This window comes from Lampetra planeri, chromosome 73, assembly GCF_965212315.1.
Source record: "Lampetra planeri chromosome 73, kcLamPlan1.2.h2, whole genome shotgun sequence".
Taxonomy (NCBI): domain Eukaryota; kingdom Metazoa; phylum Chordata; class Hyperoartia; order Petromyzontiformes; family Petromyzontidae; genus Lampetra; species Lampetra planeri.
Window position 1 is genome coordinate 1024460 of NC_136178.1, and position 19968 is coordinate 1044427.

The window sequence follows — 19968 nt, forward strand, 5'->3', positions numbered from 1 at the left end:
TACCAGTCATTGGCAAGTCCACTCAGCTCCACATCCTCCTGTACCACATCACTCCATCTCTTCTCTAGCCCATGCCACGCCCGTTTAGCCCCCTCGATCCGGCCGAACAAAAGCTGTCTCACTCCGAATCAGTCGAGCGGCAATATCTTTTCATCGGTTGCGTAACGCTGTGTGGAAGCTACCTGGTCTGTCTCTCCGCACGAAGCTTCAGGTCTTCTCGGCCACGGTCATTCCCTCCCTTCTCTACGCTTGCGAAACGTGGACCCCCCTAGTGGAGCATCTTCGCCGGTTGGAAACATTTAGGCTGGCCTGCCTACGATCCATCCTGGGTTTAACCAGGCTGGATTGTGTGAGGAGCTCACAAGTCCTTGAAAGATCTGGGCAAAGTCCCATCAGTGAGCTCCTCCGGCAGGCAAGGCTGCGTTGGCTGGGTCATGTAGCCCGCATGCCCAGCCACCGCATGCCTAAACAGCTTTTGTTCGGCCGGATCGAGGGGGCTAAACGGGCGCAGCACGGGCTAGAGAAGAGATGGAGTGATGTGGTACAGGAGGATGTGGAGCTGAGTGGACTTGCCGATGACTGGTACCAGCGGTGTCAAGATCGGCCTCAGTGGAGGAGGCTCGTGAAGGACGCTACTGGGCAGTTGGAGGCAGTCGCCCTCCAACAACAACGGAGGGCGGAGGAGCAACGCTCACAACAACGAGCGGAGCGCCGGGTGGCTAAAGCACAGCAAGTTGGTACAGTAGGGGGCACAGGTGGTGCATCAGCCAGTCATCTCGGTCATCTTGGTCAGTCGACCCGTGGCACCTGGGTCTGCCCCGTGACCTCCTGCCAGCGGGCGTTCGACACTTCACGTGGCCTCAAGGTGCACATGGCCTGGCACAAGCGTCGTGGTGACGTCACCGCCACTTAGTGGCGAATGGCGGTTGTTGTTGTTGTGTGTGTACGACTGTGCGTGTACGTGTGTGCGCATGTGTGTGTGCGTGTGTGTGTACGACTGTGCGCGTGTGCGTGTACGTGTGTGCGTGTGTGTGTGTAGGAATCGAAGCTTCGCTTTGACGAGGACCCGTCGTTCCGGAGCCGGGCCTACGAGTGTGTCGTGCGCCTGCAGAGCAAGGAGGAGTCCATCCTGCGCGGCTGGAGCCTCATCTGTGACATCTCACGACGAGGGTGGGGGGGGGGGGGTGTGTAGCAGTCGGTGTGTGTGTGTGTGTGTGTCTGTAGCAGTGTGTCTGTAGCAGTGTGTGTGTCTGTAGCAGTCAGTGTGTGTGTGTGTGGCAGTGGATGTGTGTGTGTCTGTAGCAGTGTGTCTGTAGCAGTGTGTGTGTGTTTGTAGCTGTCAGTGTGTGTGTGTGTCTGTGTGTGTGTCTGGGGAGCGGTAGTGTAGTGGTTAGCGCTACGTTGCGCTATGAACCCGGCGACCCGGGTTCGATTCTCGCTCACGGCCAACACCAGTGACGACTATCTGAACCGGTCCCTGGCCTCCCCTAGGTCGACTCAGCCTCAAATGAGTACCTGGTGCGGTGTGTAAACATCGCCGCTAGGGAGACAAAGGCGGTCGGGCGTGGTGCTGGCCACCCACCCCCTCGTGTACCGTTCTGGCCTTCATAGGTGCTCGCTAACAGCACTTGCCCCTACAGTCTGTTAGAGCTACACGGGAAATCTTTGTCTGTGTAGGTGCTACTCACTAACAGCACTTGCCCCAACAGTCTGTTAGAGCTACACGGGGGATCTTTGTCTGTGTAGGTGCTACTCGCTACTAGCAGCACTTGCCCCAACAGTCTGTTGAGGCTACACGGGGGATCTTTGTCTTTGTGGGTGCTTCTCACTAGCAGCACTTGCCCCTACAGTCTGTTAGAGCTACACGGGGGACCTTTGTCTTTCTGGGTGTTACTCGCTACTAACAGCACTTGCCCCTGCAGTCTGTTACAGGCTACACGGGGGACCTTTGTCTTTGCCCCTTGACCATACTTCCCCGCCCCGGCCACACAGAGTTCCAGAAGATCTACGACTGGCTGGGCGTGCGTCTCGAGGAGCGGGGGGAGTCCTTCTACCAGAGCCTCATGCAGGACGTCGTGGCGGAGCTCAAGCACAAAGGTGCTACAGCTGCTGCACCTGCTGCTACTACAGCAGCTGCTGCTGCTGCAGCTGCTACTACACCAGCTGCTGCTGCTGGTGTAGCTGCTGCTGCTGCACCACCAGCTGCTGCTACTGCTGCTGCTGCTGCACCACCAGCTGCTGCTGCTGCACCACCACCAGCTGCTGCACCAGCAGCAGCAGCTGCACCACCAGCAGCTGTAACACCAGTGGTGGTGGTGGTGGTGGTGATTGTGGTGGTGACGGTGGTGGTGGTAATGATAGTGGTGGTGGTGACGGTGGTGGTGGTGATGATTGTGGTGGTGGTGACGGTGGTGGTGACGGTGGTGGTGGTGGTGGTGGTGACGGTGGTGGTGGTGACATTAGTGGTGACGGTGGTGGTGGCGGCGGTGGTGATTGTGGTGGTGATTGTGGTGGTGATTGTGATGATTGTGATGGTGATTATTGTGGTGGTGATTGTGGTGGTGACGACGGTGGTGGTGATTGTGGTGGTGATTGTGGTGGTGATTGTGGTGGTGATTGTGGTGGTGATTGTGGTGGTGATTGTGGTGGTGATTGTGGTGGTGATTGTGGTGGTGGTGATTGTGGTGGTGATCGTGGTGGTGATCGTGGTGGTGATTGTGGTGGTGATTGTGGTGGTGATAGTGATTGTGGTGGTGATTGTGGTGATTGTTGTGGTGGTGATTGTGGTGGTGATTGTGGTGGTGACGACGGTGGTGGTGATTGTGGTGGTGATTGTGGTGGTGATTGTGGTGGTGGTGATTGTGGTGGTGATTGTGGTGGTGATTGTGGTGGTGATCGTGGTGGTGATCGTGGTGGTGATTGTGGTGGTGATTGTGGTGGTGATAGTGATTGTGGTGGTGATTGTGGTGGTGATTGTGGTGGTGATTGTGGTGATTGTTGTGGTGGTGATTGTGGTGATTGTGGTGGTGATTGTGGTGGTGACGATGGTGGTGGTGATTGTGGTGATTGTTGTGGTGGTCGTTGTGGTGATTGTGGTGATTGTGACGACTGTGTCAGGCCTGCTGCAGGAGGACGATGGCCGCCTGGTGTTGTTTGCTCCGGGTGATAGTGGTGGTGATTGTGGTGATTGTGGTGATTGTGATTGTGGTGGTGATTGTGGTGGTGATTGTGGTGGTGATTGTGGTGGTGATTGTGATTGTGGTGGTGATTGTGATTGTGGTGGTGATTGTGGTGGTGATTGTTGCATCAGGCCTGCTGCAGGAGGACGAGGGCCGCCTGGTGTTGTTTGCTCCGGGCTGCTCCGTGCCGCTCACCGTGGTCAAGTCGGACGGCGGCTTCACCTACGACACGTCGGATCTGGCCGCCCTGCGCCACCGCATCCAGACAGAGCACGCAGACATCATCATCTACGTGACGGACAGTGGGCAGGTGGGTGGGTGGGTGAGTGGGTGGGTGGGTGGGTGGCTGGGTGGGTGGGTGGGTGGCTGGGTGGGTGGGTGGGTGGCTGGGTGGGTGGGTGGCTGGGTGGGTGGGTGGCTGGGTGGGTGGGTGGGTGGTTGGGTGGCTGGGTGGTTGGGTGGCTGGGTGGGTGGGTGGGTGAGTGGGTGGGTGAGTGAGTGGGTGGGTGAGTGAGTGGGTGGGTGGGTGGGTGGGTGAGTGGGTGGGTGAGTGGGTGGGTGGGTGGGTGAGTGGGTGGGTGGGTGAGTAGGTGGGTGGGTGGGTGAGTGGGTGGGTGGGTGGGTGGGTGAGTGAGTGAGTGGGTGGGTGGGTGGGTGGGTGGGTGGGTGAGTGGGTGGGTGGGTGGTTGGGTGGCTGGGTGGGTGGGTGGGTGGCTGGCTGGGTGGGTGGCTGGGTGGGTGGGCGAGTGTCTGGGTGGGTGGGCGAGTGGCTGGGTGGGTGGGTGGGCGAGTGGCTGGGTGGGTGGGTGGTTGAGTGGCTGGGTGGGTGGGTGGGTGAGTGGCTGGGTGGGTGGTTGAGTGGCTGGGTGGGTGGGTGGGTGAGTGGCTGGGTGGGTGGGTGAGTGGCTGGGTAGGTGGGTGGCTGGGTGGCTGGGTGGGTGGGGTGAGTGGCTGGGTGGGTGGGTGGGTTGCTGGGTGGGTGGCTGGGTGGGTGAGTGGCAGGGTTCACCTATGACACGTTGGACCTAAATAACTGTGCTGTGTCTGTGGTGTGTGCTGTGCGGTGTCTGTGCTGTGCGGTGTCTGTGGTGTGTGCTGTGCGGTGTCTGTGCTGTGCGGTGTCTGTGGTGTGCTGTGGTGTTGCGGTGTGCGGTGTCTGTGGTGTGCTGTGTTTGTGCTGTGTGCGGTGTCTGTGTGCGGTGTCTGTGTGCGGTGTCTGTGCTGTGGTGTGCGGTGTCTGTGCTGTGCTGTGTGCGGTGTCTGTGGTGTGCGGTGTCTGTGGTGTCTGTGCTGTGCGGTGTTTGTGCTGTGTGCGGTGTCTGTGCTGTGTGCGGTGTCTGTGGTGTGTGCTGTGTCTGTGCTGTGTGCGGTGTCTGTGTGCGGTGTCTGTGCTGTGTGCGGTGTCTGTGGTGTGCTGTGTCTGTGCTGTGTGCGGTGTCTGTGTGCGGTGTCTGTGCTGTGGTGTGCGGTGTCTGTGCTGTGCTGTGTGCGGTGTCTGTGCTGTGCGGTGTGCGGTGTCTGTGCTGTGCGGTGTCTGTGCTGTGCGGTGTCTGTGCTGTGCGGTGTCTGCGGTGTCTGTGATGTGCTGTGTGCGGTGTCTGTGCTGTGCTGTGTCTGTGGTGTGCGGTGTCTGTGGTGTGCGGTGTCTGTGCGGTGTCTGTGATGTGCTGTGTGCGGTGTCTGTGCTGTGCTGTGCGGTGTCTGTGGTGTGCGGTGTCTGTGGTGTGCTGTGCGGTGTCTGTGGTGTGCTGTGCGGTGTCTGTGCTGTGCGGTGTGCGGTGTCTGTGCTGTGCGGTGTCTGTGGTGTGCTGTGTGGTGTCCGGTGTCTGTGCTGTGCGGTGTCTGTGGTGTGCTGTGCGGTGTCTGTGCTGTGCGGTGTGCGGTGTCTGTGCTGTGCGGTGTCTGTGCTGTGTGGTGTCTGTGCTGTGCGGTGTCTGCGGTGTCTGTGATGTGCTGTGCGGTGTCTGTGCTGTGCTGTGTGCGGTGTCTGTGCTGTGCTGTGTGCAGGCTTCCCACTTTGCGGCGGTGTTCTCTGCGGCGCGCCTGGCTGGCTGGTACCAGGAGGGGGGGGTGCGCGTGGTGCACACCCCATTCGGAGTCGTGCTCGGGGAGGACAGGTGGGAGGGGCACGGCAGGGTCACGGGGGGGTCACGGGGGGTCACGGAGGGGTCACGGGGGGGTCACGGGTTGGTAGGGAGACACGTTTTGGGATGGGGCGTTGATGTTGTGTATTCTCGTGTGGACCCCCCTAATGGAGAAACTTCGCAGATTGGAAACATTGAGGCTGGCCTGCCTACGATCCATCCTGGGTTTAACCTGCAGGCTGGATTGTGTGAGGAGCTCACAAATCCTTGAAAGATCTGGGCAAAGTCCCATCGGTGAGCTCCTCCGGCAGGCAAGGCTGCGTTGGCTGGGTCATGTAGCCCGCATGCCCAGCCATCGCATGCCTAAACAGCTTTTGTTCGGCCGGATCGAGGGGGCTAAACGGGCGCGGCACGGGCTAGAGAAGAGATGGAGTGATGTAGTACAGGAGGACGTGGAGCTGAGTGGACTTGCCGATGACTGGTACCAGCAGTGTCAAGATCGGCCTCTATGGAGGAGGCTCGTGAAGGACGCTACTGGGCAGTTGGAGGCAGTCGCCCTCCAACAACAACGAAGGGCAGAGGAGCGACGCTCACAACAACGAGCGGAGCGCCGGGTGGCTAAAGCACAGAAAGTTGGCACAGTAGGGGGCACAGGTGGTGCATCAGCCACTCATCTCGGTCAGTCGACCCGTGGCACCTGGGTTTTTCCGTGACCTCCTGCCAGCGGGCGTTCGACACCTCACGTGGCCTCAAGGTGCACATGGCCTGGCACAAGCTTCGTGGTGACGTCACCGCCACTTAGTGGCGAATGGCTGTTGTTGTCCCCCCCCAACCACCCCCCCCCGTGACCCCCCCGTGACCCCCCCGTGACCCCCTCCCCCGTGACCCCCCCGTGACCCCCGTGACCCCCCCCCCCCCCCGTGTGCTGTGTGGAGCAGGAAGAAGTTCAAGACGCGCTCCGGGGAGACGGTGCGCTTGGCCGAGCTGCTGGACGAGGGACTCCGCAGGGCCGGGGAGAAACTCCAGGAGAAGGGCAGACACCAGGTGGAGACTCACACTCACGTAGACACTCACACACACTCACGTAGACCCGCACTCACGTAGACACCAGGTGGAGACTCTCACGTAGACACACACTCACGTAGACACACATATAGACACAACAACAACCGCCATTCGCCACTTTGTGGCGGTGACGTCACCACGACGCTTGTGCCAGGCCAAGTGCACCTTGAGGCCACGTGAGGTGTCGAACGCCCGCTGGCAGGAGGTCACGGGGCAGACCCAGGTGCCACGGGTCGACTGACCGAGATGACTGGCTGATGCACCACCTGTGCCCCCTACTGTGCCAACTTGCTGTGCTTTAGCCACCCGGCACTCCGCTCGTTGTTGTGAGCGTCGCTCCTCCGCCCTCCATTGTTGTTGGAGGGCGACTGCCTCCAACTGCCCAGTAGCCTCAAGGTGCACCTAGCCTGGCACTGCCCAGTAGCAGCGTCCTTCACGAGCCTCCTCCACAGAGGCCGATCTTGACACCGCTGGTACCAGTCATCGGTAAGTTCACTCAGCTCCACGTCTTCCTGTACCACATCACTCCATCTCTTCTCTAGCCCGTGCCGCGCCCGTTTAGCCCCCTCGATCTGGCCGAACAATAGCTGTTTAGGCATGCGGTGGCTGGGCATGCGGGCTACATGACCCAACCAATGCAGTCTTGCCTGCCGGAGGAGCTCACCGATGGGACTTTGCCCAGATCTTTCAAGGATCTCTGAGCTCCTCACACAATCCAGCCTGGTTAAACCCAGGATGGATCGTAGGCAGGCCAGCCTAAATGTTTCTAACCGGCGCAGATGCTCCATGAGGGGGGTCCACGTTTCGCAAGCGTAGAGAAGGGAGGGAATGACTGTGGCCGAGAAGACCTGAAGCTTCGTGCGGAGCGACAGACCAGGTAGCTTCCACACAGCATTACGCAACCGATGAAAAGATATTGCCGCTCGACTGATTCGGAGTGAGACCTCTGCTGTTAAACCGGAGCTGGTCATAAGCACACTGCCCAGGTATGGGAAACTCTCCACTCTCTCCACAACTGCCCCATCACCGATTGGGAGTTGTGGGAGTGGAGTGTCCGATGGTACAAAATACCCAGGCAGGTGCTTAGTTTTGGTGGGGCTGATGGTAAGGCCCCACCTCTTTGTGGCACGCTCCCGTCTCAGCAGCAGCGTCTCCAACTCCTTCTCTGAATGAGCAGCAATTACCAGATCATCGGCACACATAACGTGGTTGAACAATAGGGAGCCATTCCTTGACCGCACCCGGGCATCGATTAGCCTCCCATCTGTACCAAATGGAAATTCCTCCGGTACAGCTATTGAAGGCTTCACGAACTACGCGGTCAAAATAGATGTTAAATAATGTGGGAGCCAGAGGACTTCCCTGTCGCATCCCAAGGTGTACAGGGAAAGGCTCTGACTCCCGGCCACGTAGTTTTACCCGGGCCCACTCACCATCATGAAGGTCCTTAATGATCGTGAGCAGCGGGTCAGGGACTCCGAAAGCATGAATAACAACCCAGAGCCCAGGCCTACTGATGGTATCATAGGCCTTGATCAGGTCAATAAAGCAGAGATGTAGGTCTTGTTGGAATTCCCTACACCTCTGCTGTAGCAGACGTACAGAAAATATGGCATCTGTGCAGGACCGCCCTTTCCTGAAACCGCATTGGGGCTCCGCAAGCCTCTCCTCAGCATGCTTAGCAAGGCGATGTTGAATAATCCTTGCCAGGACTTTTCCCGGCACACTGAGGAGTGAGATGCCCCTGTAGTTGTTAGAGTCTGTGCGGTCCCCCTTCTTAAAGAGGGGGACCACCAGGGCATCCTTCCAATCCTGCGGAACCCGTCCAGTGGCCCAGACTGTTGTAATGATGTCATGTAGGGCAGTCTGTGGGAGATCATCTCTGCCCGGTGCCTTTCCTGGTCTCAGACTCTGGATAGCTTTCACTACTTCCTCAACAGATGGCACCTCAGCCAGCCACTCGCATGGGGTGACTTTCTCCTCCAATATTTGAGGCACCGCAGCCTCAGCAGGGTTACCCCCACTTTGTCCCACGTTGTTTTCCTGGCTGAGGGATTTCCCCTCCCCCAGGACCTCAGAAATGCTCAGCAAATCTGCAAACCTGTTCCTGGGGGTCGGAGATTGGATCATCGTTTTTCCCCCTAATGATGGTAATAGGTGTGGCGCTGCAGGTTACTTTTTTGATGGAGTTAAATAGTGATTTGTGATCGCAGGCCACTGAGGCAGACTCCATCGCCTCTGCACCCGTGACCACCACCCATCCTTGCAGCGCCTCACCGCTCTCCGAACCTCCATTCTCTGGCGTGGGATGCTGTAGCCGATGAGAGTGGGCCTGTCGCTTTTTCTCAGCCAGCTTGAACACATGCTCTATCTGTGTGTGTGCGGTGTTTGTGTGCGGTGTGTGTGTGCGGTGTGGTGCGGTGTGTGTGGTGTGATGTGTGTGTGGTGTGTGTGCGGTGTGTGTGCGGTGTGTGTGTGGTGTGTGTGCGGTGTGTGTGTGCGGTGTGTGTGGTGTGTGTGTGGTGTGTGTGTGTGTCTGTGTGTGTCTGTGTGTGTGTGGTGTGTTTGTGTCTGTGTGTGTGTGTGTCTGTGTGTGTGTGTCTGGGTGTGTGTGTGTCTGTGTGTGTGTGTGTCTGTGTGTGTGTGTCTGTGTGTGTGTGTCTGTGTGTGTGTGTGTGTCTGTGTGTGTGTCTGTGTGTGTCTGTGTGTGTGTCTGTGTGTGTCTGTGTGTGTGTGTGCGTGGTGCGGTGTGTGTGTCTGTGTGTGTGTGTGTGTGGTGTGTGTGTCTGTGTGTGTGTGTGTGTGTGTGTGTGGTGTGTCTGTGTGTGTGTGGTGTGTGTGTGGTGTGTGCGGTGTCTGTGTGGTGTGTGTGTACGGTGTCTGAGTGGTGTCTGTGTGTGTGTGCCGTGCCGTGTGCCGTGTGGTGCGGTGCAGGTGCTGACGCCGGAGGAGCTTGAGGCGGCGCGTCGTGCGGTGGCGTTTGGCTGCATCAAGTACGCCGACCTGGCGCACAGCCGCACCAACGACTACGTCTTCTCCTTCGCCAAGATGCTGGACGACCGCGGCAACACCGCCGTGTACCTGCTCTACGCCTACACTCGCATACGGTGAACACGCACACACACGCACTGACACACACACACACAGACACACACAGACACACACACACAGACACACACACACAGACACACACACACAGACACACAGACACACACAGACACACACAGACACACACACACAGACACACACAGACACACACACACAGACACACACAGACACACACAGACACACACACGCACACACAGACAGACAGACAGACACACACACACAGACACACAGACACACACACAGACACACACACAGACACACACACAGACACACACAGACACACACACACAGACACACACACAGACACACACACAGACACACACACACACACAGACACACACAGACACACACACACACAGACACACACACACAGACACATACACACAGACACACACCTCCCATCTCCCCCCCCATCTCCCCATCTCCCCCCCCGACTGTATTCATGCCGCAGGAGCAAACCCCATGAGCAATAAAGCTCTTCACCCCCCCCCCCCCCACAGCTCGATAGCGCGAGTGGCTCACGTGGATCCGGCTCAGCTGCGCTCCGAGGCTCGGCGCGTCGGCGGCGTGGCGCTGGGTCACGCCAGCGAGCGCCGGCTGGCCCGCGCCATCCTGCGCCTGCCCGAGGTCCTGGCCCGGACGGCGGACGACCTGCAGCTGCACACGCTGTGCGACTTCCTGTACGAGCTCGCCGGGACCTTCACCGACTTTTACGACGCCTGCTACTGCGTGGAGAAGGATCGCACCACCGGTACGGGGGGGTGGGTGTGGTGTGTGGTGTGGGGTGGGTGGGTGGTGTGGGTGGTGTGGGTGGGTGGTGTGGTGTGGGTGGTGTGGGTGGTGTGGGTGGGGAGGGTGGGGTGGGTGGGTGGTGTGGGTGGGTGGTGTGGTGTGGGTGGTGTGGGGGTGGTGGGTGAGTGAGTGAGTGAGTGAGTGGGTGAGTGGGTGAGTGAGTGTGGGGTTTGTGGGTGGGTGGTGTGTGTGGTGTGGGTGGTGTGAGTGGTGTAGGTGGTGTGTGTGGTGTGGGTGGGTGGAGTGGGTGGGGTGGGTGGTGTGGTGTGGGTAGTGTGTGTGGGTGGTGTGGGTGGTGTGGGTGGGTGGTGGGTGGTGTGTGTGGTGTGAGTGGGTGTGTGGTGTGGGTGGGTGGGGTGGGTGGTATGGGTGGGTGGTGTGGGTGAGTGGGGAGGTGTGGGTGGTGTGGTGTGGGTGGTGTGGTGGTGTGGTGGGTGGTGTGGGTGGTGTGGTGTGGGTGGGGGTGGTGTGGTGTGGGGTGGTGTGGGTGGGGTGGGTGGGGTGGGTGGGTGGGTGGGTGAGTGAGTGAGTGAGTGGGTGGGTGGGTGGGTGGGTGAGTGGGTGGGTGGGTGGGTGGGTGAGTGGGTGGGTGGGTGAGTGGGTGGGTGGGTGAGTGAGTGAGTGGGTGGGGTGGGTGGGTGGGTGGGTGAGGTGAGTGAGTGGGTGGGTGGGTGGGTGAGTGGGTGGGTGGGTGGGTGAGTGGGTGGGTGGGTGGGTGGGTGAGTGAGTGGGTGGGTGGGTGAGTGAGTGGGTGGGTGGGTGAGTGAGTGAGTGGGTGAGTGAGTGTGGGGTTTGTGGGTGGGTGGTGTGGGTGGTGTGGGTGGTGTGGGTGGGTGGTGTGTGTGGGTGGTGTGGGTGGTGTGGGTGGTGTGAGTGAGTGGGTGGGTGGGTGGGTGGGTGGGTGGGTGGGTGGGTGAGTGGGTGGGTGGGTGGGGTGGTGTGGTGGTGTTGTGGGTGGTGTGGGTGGTGTGGGTGGTGTGGGTGGTGTGGGTGGTGCGAGTGGCTAGGTGGTGTGGGAGGGTGGTGTGTTGTGGGTGGGTGGTGTGGGTGGGTGGGTGGGTGATGTGCGTCGTGTGGTGTGGGTGAGTGGTGTGGGTGGTGTGGGTTGGTGGTGTGGGTGGTGTGGGTGGTGTGTGGGTGGTGTGGGTGAGTGGTGTGGGTGAGTGGTGTGGTGGGTGGTGTGGATGGTGGGTGGTGAGGGTGGTGTGGGTGGAGCAGTGGGTGAGTGCGTGGGTGAGTGTGGTTGAGCGAGTGACACGGGCTAGAGAAGTGGTGGGCTGATGTGGAAAAGAGTGCTTGTTAACCCGCTCACTCACCCACACTCACCCACTCACTCACTCACCCACCCACCCACCCACTCACCCACCCACCCATCCACCCACCCACCCACCCACTCACCCACCCACCCATCCACCCACCCACCCACCCATCCACCCATCCACCCACCCACCCATCCATCCACCCACCCACCCACCCACTCACCCACCCACCCACCCACTCACCCACCCACCCACCCACCCACCCACTCACCCACCCACCCACCCACCCACTCACCCACCCACCCACCCACCCATCCACCCATCCACCCACCCACCCACCCACTCACCCACCCACCCATCCACCCACCCACCCACCCACTCACCCACCCACCCACCCACTCACCCACCCACCCACCCACTCACCCACCCACCCACTCACCCACCCATCCACCCACCCACTCACTCACTCACTCACCCACCCACCCACCCACCCACCCACTCACTCACTCACCCACTCACTCACTCACTCACCCACCCATCCACCCACCCACCCACTCACCCACTCACCCACCCACCCACTCACTCACTCAATCACCCACCCACCCACCCACTCACTCACTCACCCACCCACCCACTCACCCACCCACCCACCCACCCACTCACTCACTCACCCATTCACCCACTCAACCACTCACCCACCCACTCACTCACCCACCCACTCACTCACCCACCCACTCACTCACTCAACTACTCACCCACCCACCCACTCACCCACCCACCAACCGACTCTCTCACCCCCCCCCTACCCTCCCCCCCGCCGCCGCTCACCAGGTGAGGTGGTGAAGGTGAACATGAGCCGCCTGCTGCTGTGTGAGGCGACCGCCATGGTGATGGAGACTTGCTTCCACATCCTGGGCCTCACGCCCGTGCAGCGCATGTGACACCGTTACTACAACCCGACCACACCGCGACCAATCAGAGACCCCGTTACTACAACCCCGAACACCGCGACCAATCAGAGACCCCGTTACTACAACCCGAACACCCCGACCAATCAGAGACCCCGTTAATACAACCCCCACCACACTGCAACCAATCGGAGACAGCGTTACTACAACCCCGAACCCCGCGACCAATCAGAGACACCGTTACTACAACCCCGAACACCGCGACCAATCAGAGACACCGTTATTACAACCCCAAACACCGCGACCAATCAGAGACACCGTTACTACAACCCCGAACACCGCGACCAATCAGAGACACCGTTACTACAACCCCGAACCCCGCGACCAATCAGGATCCTTGTTGCTAAGCCCCGTATACTCGGCTCCCAATCACGGTCCCCGTCACAACTGCCCCAAACCTCCGACCAATCAGCGACTCCGTTACCGCACCCCGTAAAACTCGACGACCAATCGAGGTCTGCTTCGCTACGACCCCAAATGGCGTGGACCAATCAGGGTCAAGTATTGCAGTGGGGGGGGGCAGTGCTGTACTCGCCACTCGCTGTTACCCACAATGCACTTGATTCTGCTTCGCTCCCGAGCTGGGAGAAATAAACTCTCGGTTTGACTGCTGCCACGCAATTTACCCAGCATGCTCAGCGGTAGCTCTGTGGCGTCCACTTCTGCGGGTTCCATTCAAGCGTCACTTATATAAGTGGAGCTCAGAGGTAGCTCTGTGGAGTCCACTTCTGCGGGTCCCATTCAAGCGTCACTTCTAGAAGTGGGGCTCAGAGGTAGTTCTGTGGTGTCCACTTCTGCGGGTTCCATTCAAGCGCCACTCATAGAAGTGGGGCTCAGAGGTAGTTCTGTGGTGTCCACTTCTGCGGGTTCCATTCAAGCGTCACTTCTAGAAGTGGGGCTCAGAGGTAGCTCTGTCAGATCCGCTCCTGCGGATTCTGATGTCACGTGCAGCTGAGAGCACGTGACGTCACTGGCTCCGCCCCCTGGCCCTGCTGGGCTTGCGTTGTCGCGATTCCAGCAGCTGAGAGAGCTCGATTTGGCGTGGCAGCGATCCAAAAGTCGTCGTTTTCGTTGTTTTTTGTTGTTTTCTTTGAACCCATCTCCGTGACTTTGCCGAAAGACCCGAAGAATATGAATCTCTGCGGTCACGAACAAAGCTCTAAGTCGAGATTTGAAACAGCATTGCGAGGTCTTTGTGTGTCTCCTGCGGGAGGAGGGAAATCCCATGAGCTGTAAAGCTCTTTGATGTCCAGGAGGGGGTTCAGGGGGTTCAGCGACGAGGGATTATTCAGACACCACGGGGAGATGAATAAACACAGTTCTTTCAAGCTGCTGCTTGTTGCTGCTGTTGATGTTGTTGTGTTCATAGTTTGTTGTTCTTCGCCAGCACCTACACACTACACTATACACTACACTATACACTACACTATACACTACACTATACACTACACTATACACTATACTATACACTACACTATACACTACACTACTATACACTACACTATACACTACACTACTATACACTACACTATACACTACACCACTATACACTACACTACTATACACTACACTACTATACACTACACTACTATACACTACAATACACACTACACCACTATACACTACAATACACACTACACCACTATACACTACACTATACACTACTAGACACTACTATACACTACACTACTATACACTACACCACTATACACTAAACTATACACTACACCACTATACACTACACTATACACTACACTATACACTACACCATTATACACTACACCATTATACACTACACTATAGACTACACCATTATACACTACACTATACACTACACCACTATACACTACACTATACACTACACCACTATACACTACACTATACACTACACTATACACTACACCACTATACACTACACTACTATACACTACACCAGGCATGTCCAAAGTCCGGCCCGCGGGCCAATCACGGCCCGCGATCAGATTTCATACGGCCCGCAGCTTCGGTCTTATAATGTGTTATTTATGGCTCGCTCGTACGCCATAAGGTGAACTAGGAAAAAGTGGCTGGAAAATGATTTTCGTTCCCACACCTGGGCACTACTTTTTAAATGATTTTTTTCATAGACAAAACCATTATCGACTTTATGTTAAAAGTTCTCCGCAAAATACCCTGCAGTTTTTTGTCACAATCCATAAATGTATATAATTGTGAATTGGACAAAACGAAAATCTTATGCTGCTGCTTTTGTTTGTAACTTTATTTATATACATTTTAGCAACACAAAATATCTCTCAAACTGACACTTGAGACAGGTTTTGGTGCATTATATACTCAAGTGTGAATGTAGACCATGAAATATGGCACATTTGTAGAAAATATGCTTCAACTTCACGGATTGGTACTAAGCAAAATTAAACAAACATAAATTTAGCAAAACTGATGTTTTATACATCAAAATTTTCAGTAGGTACTGTGTAATCACAGAAAGATACAAATATAAGCACACTTTAGCCCAAGTTGGCTGAAATGACCCGAAATGCTACACTGTCCCCTTTTTTTGGAATGCTGCCAAAAAAATTACAATTCTACAACAGATTCTTTACAGCTCAAAATCACCTTAAATTATAACACAGCGCATATTTACTCATCGGTATCATCCCTATCACTATCAGAGCCATCATCCCATGTAGGTCTTTTGTTTCCTGTGAAACATTTGCACAATTTTGGCACCGACATAAATCAGTACAAGACAGTCTTGCAGACATACAGGAACATCTTCCAGTCTCACATTTGCTATGCTTGCAACTGCAGTGGACTGCCTGCAACACACTTTCAGGAGCAGGATTTCTAGTCATCCAGGTCACTGTTAACTCACCATCCTCGAGGTGCCATCCATTGCCAATGGGTGAAGGGGCACACATTATACCTTTCAGAGAATGTCTCATTATGGCTGCTTGGTAGTTTGCCCTTTTGCAGTGTTGGTACAGGGCGTCACTTGTTGGGGGCATGGATAGTTCTGGCAAAGCTGACGATGCCATACAGAATGGTTTGTATCTTGCATCGTTCACATTTTCGGCAGATGACTGTCCATACAGGTGGCACACATATGTGCAAAGTAGCTCAAAGGTAGACTGGTCTAGGATAAAACTGCTACCCAGATTTGTAAAAGCAGTCAGATATTCATCTTTCTCACAAGCAACAGAAAATGCCTTTTGCCTTTGCCATAAAAGGCACTTGTAGAGTCACAACCTGAGAAGGTATGGATCCCAATAAGTGCCAAACAGACACTTGTGCCAAGAGCTGACGACACCTTAGCTAAGTCAATGAGCCTTGTTTTGTTGCCAACCCCCGTGAAAAAATACAACCTACATGGTAAATCTGGCTGCAGACTTAAAGCAATCACTGCCACATCAGTATCAGGGCTCTTGATGACTGCAGTTTGATGTTCCTGTGCAGCATGTTGTGCATGTAAAAACACCCTGGTGTCACATTCCTCATGATCACATGTCAGATCTTCAACAGCACTGAGAGTTTGTAAACCCTCCATTACAGTCACGCAGTGACACAGGTCTCCATGTGCTATGTACAAGCTTAAGTCCTTGCCCACAGTGGTAAGATCAGCCTTTCGCCACACAACATAGAGGAATTCTGCCAGTGCTTCTTTGTTTGTTCCATCTGATTGAAACTTTTTCCATTGTGTTGGTGTCTTCTGATCCCGTCCATAAATTTACACGTTCGTACGCAAAAAACCATGCCATCATCAAGCGCACTGTTGACAGGTGAAGCTGCCAATCCGATTCTCGTGTTGCTCTCACAAATAGAAGGAGTATATGTACCATGTCGATGTATGAACTCCAGAAGGCAAACGTTGGGTTTTCTGCACTTCTTCTTTTAACAAAGTCTTCATATTTCGAACACATTTTGTCAAATTTCTCATTTGCATACAAAACATCCATTGTTCTGTCCGGGAATGCACATTTGATCTCATTGATGACATCCAGACACTCATATCTCTCCTCTGGTGGCAGAGAATCTAAGAAGGTGAGAAGTCTCATGCGTTGCAGACTCTCGTACAGAAGTTTGTGTGCCCTCATGCTGCGGTTGTAATGATGACCACTGATCACTCCATTGATGGATCCTGGGGCAACAACTTCGGACTCAATGAGTGTGTCTTGCAGTCTTGCATCTCCAAACCTTTTTCCTGGAATGCTCAGGTAGGACATGCATGTGTGAAATTTACCTAGTCTAATCACTTAGGGGTCTGCCTCTGACCCTTATATGCAAGATACACAATGTCGTGACAGATAGATATCACTTTTAGGTTCAAATCATCTGGAATATCAACATAATGGGCCAGTGTTGGTTCCCTCAGTTGCATCAATAATCCAGGAAATCAGATTGTACAGTTCAATTGGAACGACAGATTTATCCTCGCTCACATTTAGGTCATCTGATGTGGGTGGCCACGGGCATTTCATACCGGGAGGGTCACACAGAAGCATCTTTAATATGAATGCCACACTGTAAAGTGTCCTCGTGTCCTCTGCAGTATTGATGGAGGCCATTGAACTTGGTCTTTGTGGACCAGCTTTTGCACTAGCCCTGTTTTCACAGTCACTTTCGCTAGTTACCTCAGTTGACTCTGTTGTTTCTGTACCTGATGGATGAGGTAGCCTGTCTATCAGCTTATCTGCAGACAATGTCTCAACGAAAACCATCTCACTTATGTTGCACTTCTTGGGGGAGTGAAACACCAGCTGGGGAAAATCACGGGCCAACCTCCTCTTCAATTTATCCTGCCTGAATCAAAAAGATAGAGTGAAAGATGATCACAATGGTATAAATAAAGATATATTCACACTGAAATTGTTTTTAGGTTAAAATACACTGTTAACAGATTCTACACGTTATAAAATATGATTATGATTTTTATGAATTCCATTTTTGTTAGAAAAAGAATGTTGCAGACACGTTCTTTCCAAAGATTCCAAAGAAATTTGTGGAATTCAAATTACCTGTAGTTTGAAGCATCAAGATCTTCATGTTTTTTCACCAGATTTAAAAAGATCCTTCTTAGCTGAGTCATTGTCAACACCTCTTGGTTTACAATTATTCTATGGCGGATGATCCTCTCACAGAAGATCTTGTAGCTGGCATCGAAGGTTGGCTCATTTCTGAAAAGAAAACCCATTAAAAACAGAAAAGATGTATTACTTTATGTGCCATAACTATTGCACAATGGCTTAAAATTTAAATGTAGTATAAATAGCAAATCGAAACCTGACAAAGTGATTTGAGATTATTTTTTATTCTTCAGCAAGAAAATTATTTCTAGTTTCTTCTACCTTAACAAATCACTAAACATGTTTTCATTTTGAATTACTGGTGCAATAGTTGTGCAGTCAAGACTGTGTTTACAGACAAATCGACAATATAGATGGTCAATGCTTTACTTTTGAAATGTGAAAATGTGAGGGAATTATTAATTATTATTTAATAATATAAAATATTGCTAACTCACTGTTCTTCTGAGGTCACAGTAACTGATGCACTAGACTTTGTCAAAAACCTGGTGTACTGTCTACAACAGGACTTGTGGTATCGCACCTCCAGAGACACACAGTCATTGTCTCGAATATGCAGAAGAATGCTAGTGTCTCCCTTCATCTCAGCAGCTTTCAGCAACTTGCCTGTAAATAAATAAATAAAAACGAATTCAACTAATAAAAAACTGTGTTTAGAGTTAAACAATATCGAGTGTTCTGGTAGCTTTATGCAAAACAATGCAAATCTGTCTCTGACTGTAAAATAAACATTACATAAATTATGTAATTGTAATTGAAAGTTAGCCATGGTGCCCAGCATAAGGGAATAAAAGTTCAAACGTGTGTGTGTTTGTGTGTGTGTTTTGTTTTTTACTTACCTGCTGACGTTTCTTCTTGTGAAAGATGGTCCTTCTGGCGTTTGCCTCCCACAGTAATGTACTTGTCCGTTTTCTTACAAATTATGCACAAGGCAGGAAGCACAGGACCAGCACAAGCTACTGGCAGGCCGGTCCTGGATCTAAGTTTTTTTTCGGGACAATCAACTGTAGCGATACTAACGTTACTACCCGATGGCACAGACTGGCCTTGATCTTGAGCTTCAGGACGCTGTGTGGCCCGTTTCTCGGCCGCATCCAAGCGCTTTTTGTCAATGAAACGCCTGTAGCAAGTGGAGTGAAACCCAGCGTCTTCGGGAACATTGTCAAACTCGATTTCTAGACAATGTATGTTTCTGCTATTCTCTGATTCTCACCTTGCAAAAAAAGCCACCGTTTGACGCAGTTTCTGAATGTATCCAACCGTGTGCGTGTAAAATCCTTTGTTTCTTCTTTCTTTATGGACGTGAGATGCATGTAGCATTGTTTAAAATACTTTTTACGGACTTTTGAAGGAGGTCTGGCCGTAATTTCCTCTTCTTCACTACTCCATATTGACAACAAGGGCGCAGACATCTTGGACTAATGTTTACCTGTCGTCCCAAAAAAGCGGCCACCTTATTAGTCTAGCGGGAAGCACGTGACGATTGTTCCGCGAAGCCTCATCACTGATGATCAAAATATTATTACGCGAGGAAATAAATATTGCCGACTTTAAACAGTAATAAAAAATAAACTGCAGGATTAGATATGAAGAACTTTTATTTTCACGCCCAAAAACAATAGATCTTTTTATTAGAATGAAAATAATTTAGTGCCCCATATATGGGAACGGGATTAAATGTAAAACGTCACTCATCTGTTTTACCTGTTGTTCATTTTCCAGAAACGCTTCCTTTGCAGTATCAAATCCTTGGAATAGCTCTTGTTCACTTCTGTATGGTTGTATTGAAGCAGAAGGCTATAATAGTAGTTTGCATTATCTGTTGCAAGCACAAAGTATGGCACTCTAACAACTGCTGGGACATTTCTTTTGAGCATTTTTGTTCTATCAGTGAGCGTGATCATGTGTCTTTCTCGCCGTGCAACAGCCGATGTTGCATCCCTCAGCAATCGCTCGCTCGTCACTCTCGCTCCTGGGCAGTCTCCATGTAAGGGGATATATCCCTTCCTCACTGCCTTCATTCCAACATTCATTCATCAGTCATGATCATTCCACTGCTGGATGAAAGCCTCCCCAAACCGGTTCCCCCTCTCACGGCCAGCGATGTTATTAATCCACCTAACATCTGCATACGAACTGAATTCATCGCTCAATCTCCTCAGTTGACGCCCTTTTCACAAACTCGCACTGACTAGCGGGGTGGAGTATGGTTAACCCCCAAGATGTATGCACCTAAATCAGGGGTGTCCAAACTTTTTGCAAAGAGGGCCACATTTGATGAAGTGAAGATGCCCGGGGGCCAATAGTTCCTTTTGACATTGTTTTAACCACAAAAGTTACGTGAAAATACACACCGTTATAAAACAATTTCATTGTCACAATTACCTATATTTTTCAAATGACAATGTAACCAAATATAAGCCACT

General features: G+C 53.4%; 1 protein-coding gene across 1 annotated transcript in view; it reads left to right on the top strand.

The window, feature by feature from the left end:
• The window catches only part of RARS1 (arginyl-tRNA synthetase 1), a 34584-nt gene extending 20801 nt beyond the window's left edge, over positions 1–13783 (top strand). Inside the window, 8 exon segments of the mRNA XM_078620585.1 lie at positions 1040–1167; positions 1991–2097; positions 3311–3489; positions 5187–5296; positions 6202–6307; positions 9263–9435; positions 9937–10187; positions 12319–13783. Coding sequence (XP_078476711.1) covers positions 1040–1167; positions 1991–2097; positions 3311–3489; positions 5187–5296; positions 6202–6307; positions 9263–9435; positions 9937–10187; positions 12319–12428 — 1164 coding nt within the window. The 3' untranslated portion in view covers positions 12429–13783.
• The last annotated feature ends 6185 nt before the right edge of the window (positions 13784–19968 follow it).